This window comes from Heloderma suspectum, chromosome 17 (assembly GCF_057233095.1).
Source record: "Heloderma suspectum isolate Gila_16-S chromosome 17, 16-S_ref, whole genome shotgun sequence".
Classification (NCBI taxonomy): Eukaryota; Metazoa; Chordata; class Lepidosauria; order Squamata; family Helodermatidae; genus Heloderma; species Heloderma suspectum.
Window position 1 is genome coordinate 22,662,731 of NC_139474.1, and position 16,636 is coordinate 22,679,366.

A 16,636-nucleotide genomic window follows, 5' to 3' on the forward strand; every position below is an offset into this window, starting at 1 on the left:
CCCCTGGCCAGCTCCTGCTTGCTCCCCCTGTTTGCTCGCTCTGGTCGCTCGCTCTCTGGGAGCTTGCTTGCTTCTGTAGTCCCTGGACCAGCTGGAACAGCTTCCTCTGCTCTGCTCAGCTGGGAGATGGGAAACAGACTGAAGCTTCCTGCCCACACAGCTGCTGGGAGTACTCAGGCCACACACACCCAATTCAGGTGGAGCTCTCAGGAGCACCTGGTGAGCTCACAGCCACTCAGAAGGAAAAAGGACAGCTCCCTGGGCCTCCTGCAGCCCACTTACCTCTTTGCCTCTGTCTCCTTTGTCTCCAGAAAGCCAGATTCCGGCTGAACATCAGGAAAAATGTCCTGACTGTTAGAGCAATACGACAATGGAACCAGTTACCTAGGGAGGTGGTGGGCTCTCCCACACCGGAGGCGTTCAAGGCGAGGCTGGACAGCCATCTGTCGGGGATGCTCTGACTTGGATTCCTGCATTGGGCAGGGGGCTGGACTCGATGGCCTTGTAGGCCCCTTCCAATCCTACTATTCTATGATTCTCCCAAAAGAGGGTCTATGAGCCCCCTGGGAAAGGCAAAGTACAGGCTGAAGGGGCAGGATTGCAGCTTGAGATAGATAGGCATATGGTCAAGGAACACCTAATTACTTTGAATGAGTTCAAATCTCCAGGGCCAGATGAAGTGCGCCCTAGAGTAATAAAGGAACTGGCAGAACTCTCAGAACCACAGTCTATTATCTTTGAGAAATCATGGAGGACGGGGGAAGTGCCCGATGACAGAAGGAGGGATAATGTTGTCCCCATCTTCAAAAGGGGCAAAAAGGAGGAACCTGGGAACTACAGACCAGTCAGTCTGACATCAATCCCTGGGAAAATTCTGGAGCAGATGATAAAGCAATCAGTCTGTAAGCACCTTGAAAACAATGCAGTGATTACTCGAAGCCAACATAGATTTGTCAAGAACAAGCCCTGCCAGATGAATGTGATCTCATTTTTGAATCAAGTAACCTCCCTTGTGGACTGTGGGAATGCTTTGGAAATAATATACCTCGACTTCAGCAAAACTTTCGACAAAGTGCCCCATGATATCCTGATGAGCAAGCTGGCTCAAAGTGGGCTAGATGAAACAACAATCCGGTGGATCCACAGCTGGCTACAGAATCGGACTCAAAGAGTGCTTATCAATGGGACCTTCTCCAACTGGGGAGAGGGAACGAGCAGGGTACCGCAGGGCTCAGGCCTGGGCCCAGTGCTCTTCAACATTTGTATTAATGACTTGGAGGAGGAGGTGCAGGGAATGCTGATCAAATTTGCAGATGACACAAAATTGGGTGGGATAGCTAAGACTTTGGAAGACAGAAACAAAATTCAAAGTGATCTTTATCGGCTGGAGCTCTGGGCAGAAAACAACAGAATGACATTGAACAGGGATCAATGCCAAGTTCTGCACCTAGGAAAAAGAAACCAAAAGCACAGTTACAAGATGGGGGATACGTGGCTCAACCACACTACAAGCGAGAAGGATCTTGGAATTGTTGTCGATCACAAGCTGAATATGAGCCAACAATGTGATGTGGCTGCAAAAAAGGCCAATGCTCTTTTGGGCTGCATTCATAGAAGCATATCTTCCAAATCCCGGGAAGTACTAGTTCCCCTCTACTCAGCACTGGTTAGGCCTCATCTGGAGTACTGTGTCCAGTTCTGGGCGCCACATTTTAAGAAGGATGCAGACAAACTGGAGAGGGTCCAGAGGAGGGCAACCAAGATGATCAGGGGACTGGAAACAAAGCCCTATGAGGAGAGACTGAAAGTACTGGGCATGTTTAGCCTGGAGAACAGAAGACTGAGGGGAGATATGATAGCACTGTTCAATACTTGAAAGGCTGTCCCAGAGCAGAAGGCCAGGATCTCTTCTCCATCATCCCAGAGTGCAGGGCACGGAATAATGGGCTCAAGTGACAGGAAGCCAGATTCTGGCTGTACATCAGGAAAAACTTCCTGACTGTTAGAGCAATACGACAATGGAGCCAATTACCTGGGGAGGTGGTGGGCTCTCCCAGACTGGTGGCGTTCAAGACGAGGCTGGACAGCCATCTGTCAGGGATGCTCCAACTTGGGATTCCTGCATTGAGCAGGGGGTTGGTCTCGATGGCCTTGTAGGCCCCTTCCAACCCCACTATTCTATGATTCTTTGATATAGTAGCCATGAAATGGTCTGTCTTTTAAAGCAGTCCAAGTTCTTGGCATCTTGTGATGGCAAATTCAATACTTTAACGATGTGCCCATGTTGGCTAGGCATGATGGGAGCTGCAGTCACACACACCTGGATGGCACCAGGCTGGGGAAGGCTGCCCTAGAGAAGCATCCTTGGAGAGCTAATCTGTCACCTCAGGGTATCACCCACTCTGCTGTCACCGAGAGCAAGGGATCAACCAAGACAGAGCCCACTGCCTGGCCAAGCAAAGCACTGAAGTTTAAGGGACCCAGACTCGGGTGAGATCCATAGGGTGCCGTCATTCCAGGCAATCAGCAATCCATAGCCACCCCAGACACAGATGGAGTTTTGAAGCCATGCTGGCTGGCTAGCTAGCTACTCAATTAAGATAGCCACAGCTATGGAAAGCCAAAAAGGGTGGATTTCACTCAATTGATCCTGGATCCTGCAAGCTCCTCAATTACACGCCATTCACTCAGGCTTAAACTGCACACATGTCTCTGGCCAGTTCAGATGTAACCATAATCCAGAATTCTGTCTTAGCACAAACAAGTTGTGTGTGCTGGTGCACGCTGCCAGATCATTCCCACCTAGTTCCTCCTGCCTGAAAGAACAGCTAAACAAACCAGGAAACCTCTATCTATGGTTGTTTAGTATTACATCCATACTTGAACCTCTGGCTTGCTGCTCTCCTAACAAGCTGGAATTACAAGCCTCAGTTTGAACCATGCAGATGTTAAAGTGAGTTAAGGGTTTGTTAATGCCAAGTAGTTGCCCTTTTTCCATTACCATAACTTCTGGCTTGCTCCTGCAGAGCACAGCCCAAATTGGCAGCCCAGTCTTTACTTCCAATTACACCTGCATCTGTTCTTCTGGAAGATGCCAAGTTCAATGAGAATTAGCCACCTTGGAGGGAGCAGGAACCTTGGCAGCTTAAAGCCAGCCCTAATGCACCCAGATGGACATCTCTGTCACATCTGGCCTCACCCACCCGACCCCCAATTTTCCTGCATTTCCTCTCTAGGCTTGTACAAGATGTGGGTGGGGGAGACACATGAAGGACAGAGAAAACCCCTCCTGCTTTGCAGCTAGGATGAAACGAAGGTGCAGCCATCTGTCCACCGCAAGTGATATATAAAAAAAGAAAAGACAAAAAATTAGACAAGGCTAATAATAAAACACTGCCACCTCAGGGGCCGAAGTGGAACAGAATGCTGCAATTATAAGATTAAGAGTGGGGGAAAACAAGATCAAGTCCTCAAAGTGGGTCACTCAGCAGCAAGAGCTTTGCCAGTGGCTCAGAGTAAGCTTCCGGCTCACCACATGGAACTCACTCCTCATGCTGAAAACAAGGCAGGGAGAGAGTGGCACCAACTAACCAACCAACCGGGGCTGCCTCGCCAGCAGAAATAGGCTGGCCTGTCAATCTTCCAGGTTAGGGGTGTGTCTTTCAATGCTATTAATAGGGCTTTTACACACACACACACACACACACACACCTGTGAGCTTCTAATATTCTAATCTTGTAAACAAATGCAGGGACCATGGCTGAGAGAGATCCAAGACCACCAGGACTGCTGACTGTAAAATCGGCCATACTTGCGTGTGCCCAGCCCAGCCCAGCCCAGCCCCCCAAGCCAGGAACTGTAATGTCTCCCACTGGGTGAGTGAAGAGGGAAGGATAAGGTCACTGGGTGAGGGAGGGCAGCCCCATGGCTAGTAAAACTGTGAGAGGTGGAGCGGGCCGCCCTCACTCCCTTGCCACCCTCCCTACACCCGGTCAGCTCTCAGGTCCTGTCCACACCCACAGCAGACCTTTGGGAGGGCCCACGGGGAAGGAGAATAATATGCAGTTATTTCAGTTAACACTTATTCAGGCTTAACAGAGGGGTAACGGGTCTGTGCCAAAGGCTACAAGGAAAAGACAGGACTTGAGAGAAGTGCGACCAGAGACAATTGTGATGCACCTCTATGAGCAGCCAGGCCAAGTGCCAGCCACAGAAGCAAGGATACCGTCCAGTTGGCACAATGGCAACAAAGAAGTCCGAGAGCAGCAAGAACTGTGGCCAGCGGAACCCCTGATGTTCCTGTCTGAAGCTACCACAACTTACCCCCCTACACACACACACACACACACACACACAGCATACACTGAATGTAATTTTCAAATCAGCCATCTCTCTGCTCATGCACTAAATGGGGGGAATCCCTCCTCCGCCAGCACACACACACAGACCCTTGATACCTTCGCAGCTGGGTCAATGCACAATCAACTATGTATGTGCTTGCACATGCACACTCTGTGCCACTGGGGGTCCATCCAATCTCGAATACTATATCCATTTCCATAAAGGCAAGACAGCAGTGGGGAAAGCGACAGCTGGGGAAGACCTCCTGGGCTCAGATGTTCCAGCTCACCCAACCAAAGTCTAATAATTTGCTAGAGAGAAGCTTGCGTGACCACGATGGTTCTTAAAATACCTCAGATATGGGTCCTCGGAGCCTGCTTGGAGACAATGATTCAAGGCCGGGGTTGGAGGGAGAAATGTTTTCACTTTCCACAGAAGGCCTTGGTTATGAACGGGGAGGCGTGGGGCAGCCAAGGGGCTTCTTCCAGCCAGCCAGGCCTGTAAGCAGACCAACCGGCCAGCCTCCATCCACGCTAGTTGACATCCAGAAAGACAAAACTGCCCCTCCAGTGCTGGCCTTGTCCATTTAATCTGATTTCCTGTGCAGGATGGACGGGGGCTGCTGCTGCTGCTTTCTGGAGAGGCTTAACTAACACAAAGGCAGAGTGCACAGACAAGGGGCGGTTGCATTCTGTCAATATCAAGTGCCCATCAGCACACACATTTCATAGAATTGTTGATAGCGGGAGGGCATCCCTGTTGATTCTTTCGGATCTCTCAGTGGCATTCGATACCATCGATCATGGTATCCTTCTGGGTCACCTGAGGGAGTTGGGGGTTGGGGGAACTGCTCTGCAGTGGTTCTGCTCCTTCCTCACAGGATGGTTCCAGATGGTGTCGCTCAGGGATAGTTGTTCCTCGAAAAAGGAACTATTATGTGGAGTCCCTCAGGGCTCCATTCTATCCCTGTTGCTGTTCACTATCTGCATGAAATCGCTGGGAGAGATCATCAGGAGGGTTGGGGCTCGGGGTTATCAGTATGCTGATGACACCCAAATCCATTTCTCCTTAACAACTTTATCCAGGGGAGGTATGACTCCTCTGAATGACTGCCTGAAGTCGGTAATGGGCTGGGTGAGGGAGAACAAGCTGAAGTTGAATCCCGGCAAGACAGAGGTGCTCATCGTGAAGGGTCCTAATTCAGGTGCTGAGGTATGTCAACCAGTTCTGGATGGGGTTGCACTCCCCCTGAAGGAGCAAGTTCGTAGCCTGGGGGTGCTTCTTGACCCAACCCTGTTCCTGGCACCCCAGGTGGAGGCCACGGTGAGAAGTCCCTGTTATCAACTTCGGCTGATACGCCAGCTACGCCCATTCCTGGAATACGTGGACCTGGTAACGATGATGCACGCGCTGGTAACCTCTAGGCTTGATTTCTGCACTGCGCTGCACTTGGGGCTGCCTTTATATCACTTGGGGCCGCCTTTATATTTAGTTCGGAAACTTCAACTGGTACAGAATATGGCAGCCAGGTTGGTCTCCGGGACATCCCGTGGAGACCATATTACACCAGTTTTAAAATCTTTACACCAGCTGCCAATTTGTTTCCGAGCAAAATATAAAGTGCTGGTTCTTACCTTTAGAGCCCTATGGTCTAGGTCCAAGGTATCTTAGGGAGCGCCCTCTCCCCGACATCCCAGTCCACCACCTCAGGTACTCAGAGGGCTCCCTGCCTAGGACTGCCTAGTGTGAGATTGGCAGCCACGCGCAAGAGGACCTTTTCCTTTGCCGCCCCTCAGTTGTGGAATGACCTGCCAGTTGACATGCACCTGCTGACCTCCTGGAAGGTTTTATGCAGGCATTAACGGCGCTATTATTCCGGCAGGCCTTCCCTTTTGAGAACTCTTGTTCCTCTTGCCGACTTTTGTATGCTGTTTTAGGAAGTGTTGTTTTAAGCTGTGTTTTATCTTTAGAGTTTTTAAAAATCATTTTTAGTTCAAAGTTGTTTTTAGTTTATGTTGTTTGTATATATTTATTTGATTTATTAGCCGCCCATCTGGTCGGCTACCTGGCCATTCTAGGCGGTGTACAATACGAATAACTAATTTACATAATCAACTGAACAACAACAAAAATATAACAAAATAACAAAACAACACTGCGCTAAAAAACCCTAACCCACCCCAAATGCCCACCTGAACAGTCAGGTTTTCAAAGCCCGGTGGAAGCTCATCAAAGAGGGGGCATGGCAGAGGTCACTAGGGAGGGAATTCCACAGAGTGGGGGCCACTACAGAAAAGGCCCTCTCCCTAATCCTCACCAGCCTAGCTGTCCTGGCTGATGGGACAGACAGAAGGCCCTCCGAGGCCGATCTCATTGAGCGTCGTCCCTGGTGTTGCTGGAGGTGCTCCTTGAGATAGGCTGGGCCGGAACCATATAGAGTTTTAAAGGTCAATGCCAACGCCTTGAATTGGGCCCAAAAAACAACTGGCAACCAGTGTAACTCCTTCAGCACTGGAGTGATGTGGTCTCGCCAACAGCTGCCTTTAATCAGGCAGGCCGCTGCGTTCTGCACCAACTGCGACTTCTGAACTGTCTTCGAGGGTAACCCCACATAGAGCGCATTACAGTATGGTTTTTAAACTTCGTATATTGTATTTTACTGTTTTAACTTTTGTAAACCACCCAGAGAACTTCGGCTATGGGGTGGTATAAGAATATAGTAAATAAAAATAAAAAGATGTTTCACTACCCCTGAATGAGAGCATCGCCCTATTCTGTGCCAAGTCACTGCAACTGTTAGAAGAGTGATGGTCACCATTAGTGAAGGCCACCAGTTTGGATGGCTTAAAAGGGGGTTAGACAAATTCATGGAAGTTGAAGCGATCAATGGCTACTAATCATCACGGCTATATGCTACCTCCAGTATCACAGGCAGTATGCCTATGTACACAAGTCGCTAGGGAACATCAGAAGCTGCCTTATACTGACTCAGACACCACTTGGTCCATCTAGCTGAGCACTGTCAACATTGACTGGCAGCTGCGGCTCACCAGCGTTTCAGGTGGGAGTTTTCCCAGCCCTAACATGAGATGCTGGGGATCGAACCTGGGACTTTGTGCATGCAAAGCATACGCTCTATCACACTGAGCTATGGCTCCTCTCTAACATGAATGGAAGGATGCTGTTGCACTCAGGTCCTCCTCGTGGACTTCTCATGGGGGCATCTGGCTGGCACCTGTGTGAACAGGATGCTGGGCACGATGGACCTTGGTGTGACCCAGCCGCAGGGCTCCTCTTATATTCCTCCTGCGTAGGGACACCATTTCCTGTCTGCACAAAGCAGCAGCTTTCCCCAACTTGGTGCCTTCCAGAGGTGTGGCAGTGCTGGCTGGGAATGATGGGAGTTGCAGTCCAACACCTCTGGAGGGCACCAAGTTGGGAAAGGCTGGCACAGAGTACAGAACTAAACTCGGAGGCTGCCTCCCTACGGACTATCGATAGGTCAAGCTAGGTTCACTTGGGCCCATGAGGCAGTGAGAGGCTAGCCCACAGCATCAGCCACTCCCCAGCAGGGCCAATAGGAACGGCTATGAAGATAGCCCAAATTCTGCAAGGACGTGCTTCAATGGTTACAAACCCAAGCAAAACGGTTTGGGGCAGAATGGTTTGGGAGCAAGTCCTGCCTAACTCACTGCTGGGGGACATACATTCAAGTAAACCCTGATGGAAAGGATTAGACTGCAAGTCACGCAGCATGCCCGTGTTGGTATCTGTTTTTTAAAAAAACATGTGCATTCCAAATAGTGCTTACCTCTTTTGAAAAAGCCAAACTACAGTGATTAAGTAACTCACTTGTTCTACATTAGAACAGGGGGGTGCAACCTGATGCCTTCTAGATACTTTGGACTACAACTCCCATGGCCAATAGTCAGGTTGCCTGTCCCTGCATTGAAGAAAAACAGCACCCTCCAAATGTGCTGTAGGTAATCTTCACTGTGGCAGCTTTCTTCTTTTATCAGAAAAATCTTTGGAGACGCATCACTGTTTTTAAAAAATTAACTTCATTATATTTTGAAGTAGAGAAATATCTGTTGCAATACTGTAACAGTCAAACATTGGGCCCATTCCACTGCTATCATTTATTGTTTCTAAATGTTATATATTTTTACATTCATTAAGAGAGAAAGAGAGAAACCTGTGCCCAAGAAATCCAGTGTCTGCTTCACGGAAATGCAAATACTGCAACTAAATTGCTTGTTTGGTCTTATTTGCTCTGCTTCCAAGAACATGGTTTTAAAAGAATTGAATACTTGGGAGCAAGGAAAGAGCGCCAAGTACAGATGTTGCAGAGCATCGGTCCCAACAGAAGATGTTACAGAAAGGAGACCAGGAGCAGCACAGGACAGCAAGGACTGAACTCTCCACCACCACCACCCGCAAGCAGAACTCCTGCTCATTCTCTCTCTCTCTCTCACACACACACACACACACCTTTAGCCAGACACAATCCACAAGACCATGTTTTTCTCCATGTCTGTAAAGGATTAATAACAATCCCCCGTTTTTTCTTTTTCTTTTAAAATTGTGTTTCTAAAGATCCCATTTTCTTGAGGATGCGTGGAGAACTCAATGGCCTCAGTATTAACGTTTCCTAAGTCAAGGCAGGAGGAGGCTGGGTGACAAACCCTCTGGCACCCTGACGCTCGACAGGTCCAAGTCAAGAGGGACCTGGGCTCGGGGTTCCCAGCTACTCACACCAAAGCTTTCGGGTCCTGCTGTGACGCTGGCCACCTCCATCACCCCAGTATTAAGTAACAGGAACGGCCCCCGCTATCCATTCTGCACAAGAGGCAAGAGCCATAGCTGGATGGCAAAGCTCCTGCCTCGCATGCGGAAGGACCCAGGTTCACTCTCTGGCAAAAGGCTGGTGGCACCAGTTCCTTATTCCTATTTCCCAGTGTCCCCAGCATCTGCAGTTGAAAGGTTTGGGGTCACCGGGCTGAGAAAAACCACTTGCAGAGCTGCTGCCAACCAGGACAGATGAGATTATAGTGTAGTGAATCTTAATTTCAGCGAAGTGTTTGACAAAGTATCCTGCGATATCCTTGCAGATATCGCAGGATACTTTGATGGTAAAATGTGGGCTGGACAAAGATACTACTGCTAGGGGTATCCATGGCTGGTTGAACAACTGTATAATCACTGCATATTGTATTTTTAATGTTTTTAGTCTTTGTAAACCGCCCAGAGAGCTCCGGCTATTGGGTGTTATAGAAATGTAATTAACAACAACAACAACAACTGTACTCAGGAGTGCTCCTTAATGGCTCTGTGGCATCCTGGAGGGAGACCTTGAGCAGAGCGCACAGTGCCCTGTCCCAGGCCCTGTGCTTTCAACTTTTTCATAAATGACTTGGATGGGGGCATAGACAGGAGGCTTATCAAATCTGCAGGTGACACGAAGCTGGGAGGGACAGCCAACACCACAGAAAACAGAAGCAAGATTCAAACCAACCTTGACAGGCTGGAATACTAGGCCAAAGCCAGGAAGATGGAATTCAGCAAAGATATATGTAAAACTCCTGCATTAGGTACCAACCCCCGCCCCGCAAGGCACGAGTATAAGATGGGGGAGATCAGGCTTGGCAGCCATACATGTGAAAAGAACCTAGGTGTCTTAGTGGATCACAAGCTGAACATGAGCCAGCAGTCTGATACAACTGCTAAAAATGCTATTGTGATCTTGGGTGCATGAACAGAAGATGTCCAGATCACAGGAAATAATAGTTCCTCTCTGTTCTAGGCTGGCCAGGCCGCACCGGAGAATGCGTCCAGTTCTGGACACCCCATTTTAAGGAGGACACTGACAAGTTGGGGAGCGTCCAGAGAGAAGCAGCCAGGGTGGTGAGGGGTCTGGAAACCCAGTTCCGTGAGGAACGCTTGGAAGGGCTGGGTGTCTGCAGCCTGGAGAAGAGAACACCGAGCAGGGACAGGACAGCAGTCTTCAAAGAGCCGAAGGGCTCTCATGCACGAGGTGGGCCACAGTTGCTCTTGGTTGCTCCAGAGGGCAGAACTCAAACCAAGGGGTAGGAATGGCAGGGAAGCAGATTTTGGCTAAAAATGAGGAGACTCATAAAACTGACAATTCTTGGTTTAGCAGGCTGCCTTGGGAGGAGGCAGGTTGTCCTTTAGTGGAGGTATTTAAGCAGTCTGGATAGACATCTAAGCAGCGGTGCTGTGGCTGCATCCTGCATTGCACAGGGATGGACCGATGATCTTTAAGACCCCATCCAGCTTTTTGATTTTACTGGGTTAGATGGACTGATGGTTTCAGTCTGTGCTGTCTGAACTTTTTAGTCACCTACCTCTACCCCCTAACATATCATAAGCTTATATTGGAGAAGGAGCTGGAGCTCAGTAGTAAAACACATGTTTTGCACACAGAAAGGAGGTTCCAGGTTCAATCCCTGGATGTCAGGCACCCTCTTTTCTGCCTGAGATCCTGAAGAGATCCTCTGCCAGTCAGAAAAAGCAGCACTGAGCCCTGATATAAAGGCCACTTCCTGTGCTCCTGAGTATCAATATACCATTCCAAACCCACTAGGATTACCAAGGAAGAGCTAAGCTCATCACCTTGTCAGAGTACTCACTGAAGTCAGGAAGTGCTATGCTGAAGAACCTAAGAACCAATGGGAGAGGAGGTTGGACTACATGACCTCCAAAGTCCCTCCACAGAATGACAACACAGCATCGTTTCGAATTTGCCTCCCCTGCCCATCGCAAACATGGCTCAGCACATTAAGCTGCCCAGATCAGCTTCTAGCTAGGTAGAATTCAAAAATCTAGCAACACTAATGGCAAAATTCCTTGAGTGAAGCTAAGAAGGTTGAAAGTGGAGGGGTGGGGAGAGGAACAGAAAGGAGAACATACAAAGAGGTATTTTATCTTGCACCCGTCCACCCTAGAGGAGGTTTAAGATGGGGGGAGAAAAACAAAAGCCTCTTGAGAAGCAGGGTGCAACAGGGACTTGCCCCAACTGAGCCTTGTTTGCACATATTTCTGCTTGCATCACTACCTGAATCCTACACACACACACACACACACACACACACACACACATAAAATGAGTTGCCGGCATCAACATCGCTGCTCTACCTTAATCCCACAGCACCAGCTAACCACACTGCTGAAGTCAGATGCACCATTGGGGGTTCCTGTTCTTCCAGACCACCATCCAAGACCCTGCTTGCCAACTGTGTGAGCTAGGCTGCACAGAGGACTGCATGGGCTGGAAATGGGGCAGAATGAATTGTACAGGCAAAGACGTCACTAAGGAGTTCCAAAGGAATTATACAGCACCTTTTCAGTGGTGGTGCCAACTACATGGAACTCCTTCTCAAAGGAAACCCAGCATGAGTGGGGTTCAGACAAGATGGACATTTCAGGGTGTTATCTGGGACTGCAAATAGTCCATTCCTTTATTGCGTTGTCTTGTTGCTCTCTCTGTGAGGATGTCACTGTCCTTTTAAAGTGTCTTTCTAGAGGGGTAGCCGTGTTAATCTGCTGCAGCAGAAAGAACGAAGAGTCTTGTGGCACCTTAAAGACCAGCACATCTGGCATAAGCTTCCATGGACACACTTCATCTGAAGAAGTTCACACTGTCCACGAAAGCTTATGCCAGATGTGTTGGTCTTTAAGAAGCCACAAGACTCTTCATTGTTTTATTTCCTAAACCGCCTAGCAAATCATGCGGATGGAAGTGCAGAGTATGAACATTTGAAATACAAGCTCTGAATCTACAAACACTTTGTTCACCCATTTTCCAACGCTTACCAACATCAAGTGATTTGGGGGCATATAACTAACAGGAAGAGGAGAAAACAAAACCAGAACATTCTCACACCCATTACAAAGTCTTCCCCACTAGCTTACCTGAAGTCATTACACTGTCACAAGGAAACAGGCAAGCACGCTATGTTCTGTCAGACATGCCTCAGTAATGTTACCATCATCAGATCATCACTTAATGCAATACTAGGCACCTATTTATTTATTGCTAGCAAACAGATCCAGCTTCACAGGTTGGAAAACCCCTTAATCTAATACAGCAAAGCCTTCAAGCAAACCTACACCCTCGTCAGAGTTGCACACGTTATGCCAGCCCCATCTGAAGGAAGCCATGCCCACTGGCAGCCCTAGGCACGGCCCGCACAATGATGTGCCCAGCAGCCCACGGGGGGGGGGGGGTGTCTGTCCATTCCATTCTCCTGAGGGGAGGGTGCTCCACAGCAGGGCAGAGGAGGTAGGCATATAATTCTGTCCCTCATCCTACTAATATTTCCTGGCTTCAAACCGTATCAACTGCAAAGCTATGCTCAGAGAAGCCTACCCCCAGTGACTGAAGAGGTTACTGCAGGCTTCCGCAACACACATTAAAATTAATTAAAATTAATTAATGCATGTAACAAACTAAATAACCCCAAGGTGTACACCCCTAGGGCCCCTTCAGTATGTGTGCCAAGTTTCAGGTGTCAAGGTTGCATGGTCTTGGTGCTTATGGTGCTGACGGACAGACACACATCCTCTTTTATTATTATACACTATTTCTAAAATGCATTAGTCACCCCATAGCTAAAAGTTCGCAGTGCTCCTTCACCACCAGTGGTATATTTGTGGCAGCATTTTTGGTCATGAAAAAACTTGCCCTGGGGGCCACAGAGCATAAGAGGAGCCCTGCAACTGGGTCAGACCAAAAGGGGTCCATCACAGCCAGCATCCTCCTTCCTTCCTTCCTTCCTTCCTCCCTACAGTGGCCAATTAGATGCCTCCAGGAAGCACACAAGCAGGAGATGAAGGCAACAGCCCTCTTCCAGCGTCACTCTCCCGCACAAGGGATTCAGAGGTTTACTGCTTCTGAGCATGAGGCTCCACAGAGCCATGTTCAAGCCATAAATCCATTCCTTCATGAATCTGCCTTATTTGTTTTGGCCAGAATCAGTTCTGGCTACTGGTAATAGCTCCCATGATGCTTAGTCAGGTCTGGACACATCCACACCACTGGCAATACTCTATCGTTTACAGTGGTAGCTGGTAGTCTTAGTTTTCCCCATGTCCACCAGAGCTCAGACCCAGGAGTCCTGGCAGCTTCAACCACTGTGGGTTTTTCATGGGATAGGCTCTATCCAGCAGGAGGCACCTGACAAAGAATGACTCAAGACAGAGGCCAATAGCTTTCGGCATATCTACCTTCAGAGGAATGCTTTCCCCATCTGGACTATCTGCTATGGAATCCATGCACACTGTAAAGGATTCTGGGGAACGCTCTATCAGGACACAATTGGTTCACACAGGGCACGCATTGACAAGCAGGCCCTTTACACGGTCCCATGTAAACTGGCAGGGCACCCTAGAATACACCCAACATTTGGCAGGGCCATACAACTAGGGATGTTAGAGAATTCCACCATGGATTCCAGGGAGGCCAAATTCCAGTGAATTCAGCCCCCCAGAATCCATGGCAGAACAAAGAAACCCCTCCCGCCACCCCGCGAAATGGGCCCGGAACGGAGCCTACCTGGCGTCGGCCATCCAGTGCTCCGCGAATGGTGGCCATTCGCCTTCCTTCGAATGGCGTGATAGGCTTCATAAGTATTTACGTACCCTATCACGGCTAACACAGGGATGCCACATGCGTCCCTGCGTAGGCCATGATCGGCTACGTAAGTACTTACGTAGCCTATCATGGCAAAAGGCAGGGACGCAAATGGCGTAAAGGATGTCCTGCTGCGGATGCACCCGGCCGGCGGCTCCGTGGAGTTGCCACGGAGCGGATCTGGCCGGGGAGGACTGGGGGGGGGGCGGAGCGCCTCCCCCCCCACCGCGGATGCCACTTATGGAACAGGTAAGTGGTTTCATAGAACCCTACACACAATGCTTGACAAGGGAGGACCACTGGCAGCGGAAAGGCTACCCTTCATCCGCCACGGCCCATTTCCCATAGAGGAACCTCAGGATTCCTCAGGACACCGTTTGAAACCCAATGGCCTAGACAGAGTCCTCTGCTGTCTCTACAGGCTGAACCAAGGAAACTGGAACGCAAAGGAAAAATGACAAGCTGCACAGAGTTCAGTTACTTAAAGGCATTTTTAAAAAAACATGGCATCACACCCGAAAGTATCTCCCATACAGAGACAGAGAAAACTCAGGGCATTCCCAAACACACAGGGCCAAGTCGCATGACCATTACCAATGCCTTGAGTAAATGCCAACCCACTAGAAACCTGGACTCAGCCAATTTCTCCCTCTCACACACTTACGCTCACCCATTCATAAATTAACTAGTGGCCACAAAAGCTGGGCCCCAATGAAAGCCAACAAAAAAGAGAGAGAGAAGAAACGCCATCATTACCTGTCCAGTGCAGTCTGGGGTGGTCTCATGTTCATGGTTTGTTGTCAAGTCCAGAACACCAGGGTGGTTGCCCCGGGTCTTCACCTGTGCGCAGTGTGTTTTTAAATATAATTTTAGTTGCAAATCTTACAAGTTATTTTCTCACAAAGAGAAGATGACAAATTGATTTTCTCCTGCAGTCAAGAGTCTGGAATCTTTAAGTCCATCCTGAGTTTAGATCCAGACATTTTCCCCAGCCTCTGGAGATCTTGTTTTCTTCGCGGTTTTTTACGATTCCTTTTTTTTAAATAACTCTCCCCCCCCCAAAAAAAATAAATGTTGTTCAAGGTTATAAATGCTATCGGAAGAGCCAAGTGGAATGAAGACAGATTTCCATCCCAATATTTAAGTCTTAACTGCAAAACACAGATCAAAACATCCTTATAATCCAGTTTTACCAGCTGTTCTTCTGTTGGCAAAGGACACAGAGAAAAGAGGAGACAGCAAACTAGATAAAATATCTGGCCTTTAACGAGTGTGTGTGTGTGTGAGAGTAGCTTGAGAGAGAGATACCCAACTTCTTCTCCTGCTTAGCCGTTTTGCGTCTTTCTGTGGCGAGTTCCCCCCCTCGGGATCATTAATAAATAAAAAAAAATTACCCACCAAATGCACAGAGGCCACATCCAGTTCAATCGTTCAATAAAAAGGGGCTCGAACCCATTTCTTGTAAACACCGAGCCAGCCAAGGGGAGGGGGAAATACCCACAGCACAACGTTGTTTTGCAGGGGGACGCAGAGCGCGAGCGAGGCAAGGCAAGCGCCTCTCAAGCGCCGCGCCGCCGCCGCCCGGCTCGGGGCAGCAGCCCAGACCGCGGAGCCCGCCCGCGCCGCCGCCGCAGCGCCGCGCCTCTCGCGAAAGACGCCCCCCGGCGCCGTGGGCTTCCCCGCCGCCCCTCCAGCTTCCCCGGGAAGGGGCGCAGCCTCCCCCCGGAGCTGGCTGCAGCCGGGGCAATGAATCAGGGAAGCGACTTCCCATGGAGGGCGGGGGCCTCCTCGCCCCCCTCCCCCCGCGGCTTTTCCTCCCGGCCCTCGCGGCCCGCCGGGTCTTCGCCCAGCGCGAAGCAGCCTAACGGCGGGCGCGAGCCCTGCAGCCCCGGCGCGCGGCGGCGGCTCCCTCCGGCGGCTGCATCCCGTCCCCGGCGGGAGGCTGCGAGCAGCCCCTGCTTTTCCTCGCCCTGCGGGGCGGCTTTTCGGCCAGGCCGCCTTCCCACGGCGTCGAGCCCCGCCGGCTGCCCGGCGGGGACAGGCTGCTCGCCCGCTGCGCCGCCCCTCTGCTGCCGGCGGCGGCGGCAGGGTTTTCCCGCAGACCGAGCGGCCTAGTCGGAGCCCTCGAGCCCCAGCCTTTCCCAGCCCACTCCCCCACCTTCTCTCCCTCCTCTCCGGGCCGGCCCTGCCCTACGCAGGGGGCGGGGCGCGGGAAGGGGAGAGAGGAGGAGAGCGGGGCCGGGCCGGGCCGGGCCGGGCCAGGCGGCGGCGGGAGCGCGGCTGGCTCTTTCTCTCCTCCCTGCCTGCCCCTCTTTTCCTCCTCCTGCTCTGGCCGGTCCAGCTCGGGCTGCAGCAGGAGGCTGGAAGCGGCGCGGCCTCTCCCGCTCCTTCCCCTTCTGCTCTTCTCCTTCCCATCTAGTCCCGCCCCTTGCTCCTTCCCGCGGGAGGCTTCCCTCTGCAGCAGGGGGGAGGAGCGGGGGGGAACGGGGGGATCCCCCACCATCATCTTCAGGGCTATTATTAATTCATGGACAGATACAGGAGGCGGGCATCCTCCGTCGTTATTATCATCATCTATTCCATATATATGTGTGTGTGTGTGTATATATATATATATATATACACACACACGCGCGCGCGCGC

General features: G+C 50.4%; 1 protein-coding gene across 4 annotated transcripts in view; it reads right to left on the reverse strand.

Annotated features, from left to right (window-relative positions):
• Positions 1-16,216, reverse strand: part of ARHGEF11 (Rho guanine nucleotide exchange factor 11) — a 63,431-nt gene extending 47,215 nt beyond the window's left edge. Inside the window, exons 1-2 of one of the 4 annotated variants that reach the window (XM_084823532.1) lie at positions 16,152-16,216; positions 14,750-14,833 (exon numbers count right to left, since the gene is read on the reverse strand). In XM_084823532.1, coding sequence (XP_084679658.1) covers positions 14,750-14,784 — 35 coding nt within the window. In that variant the 5' untranslated portion in view covers positions 14,785-14,833; positions 16,152-16,216. Of the gene's footprint in view, positions 1-14,749; positions 15,477-16,151 lie in introns of those variants that run through there. The other 3 variants (XM_084823531.1, XM_084823533.1, XM_084823534.1) reach the window with 3 other exon arrangements.
• Between the last annotated feature and the right edge of the window lie 420 nt (positions 16,217-16,636).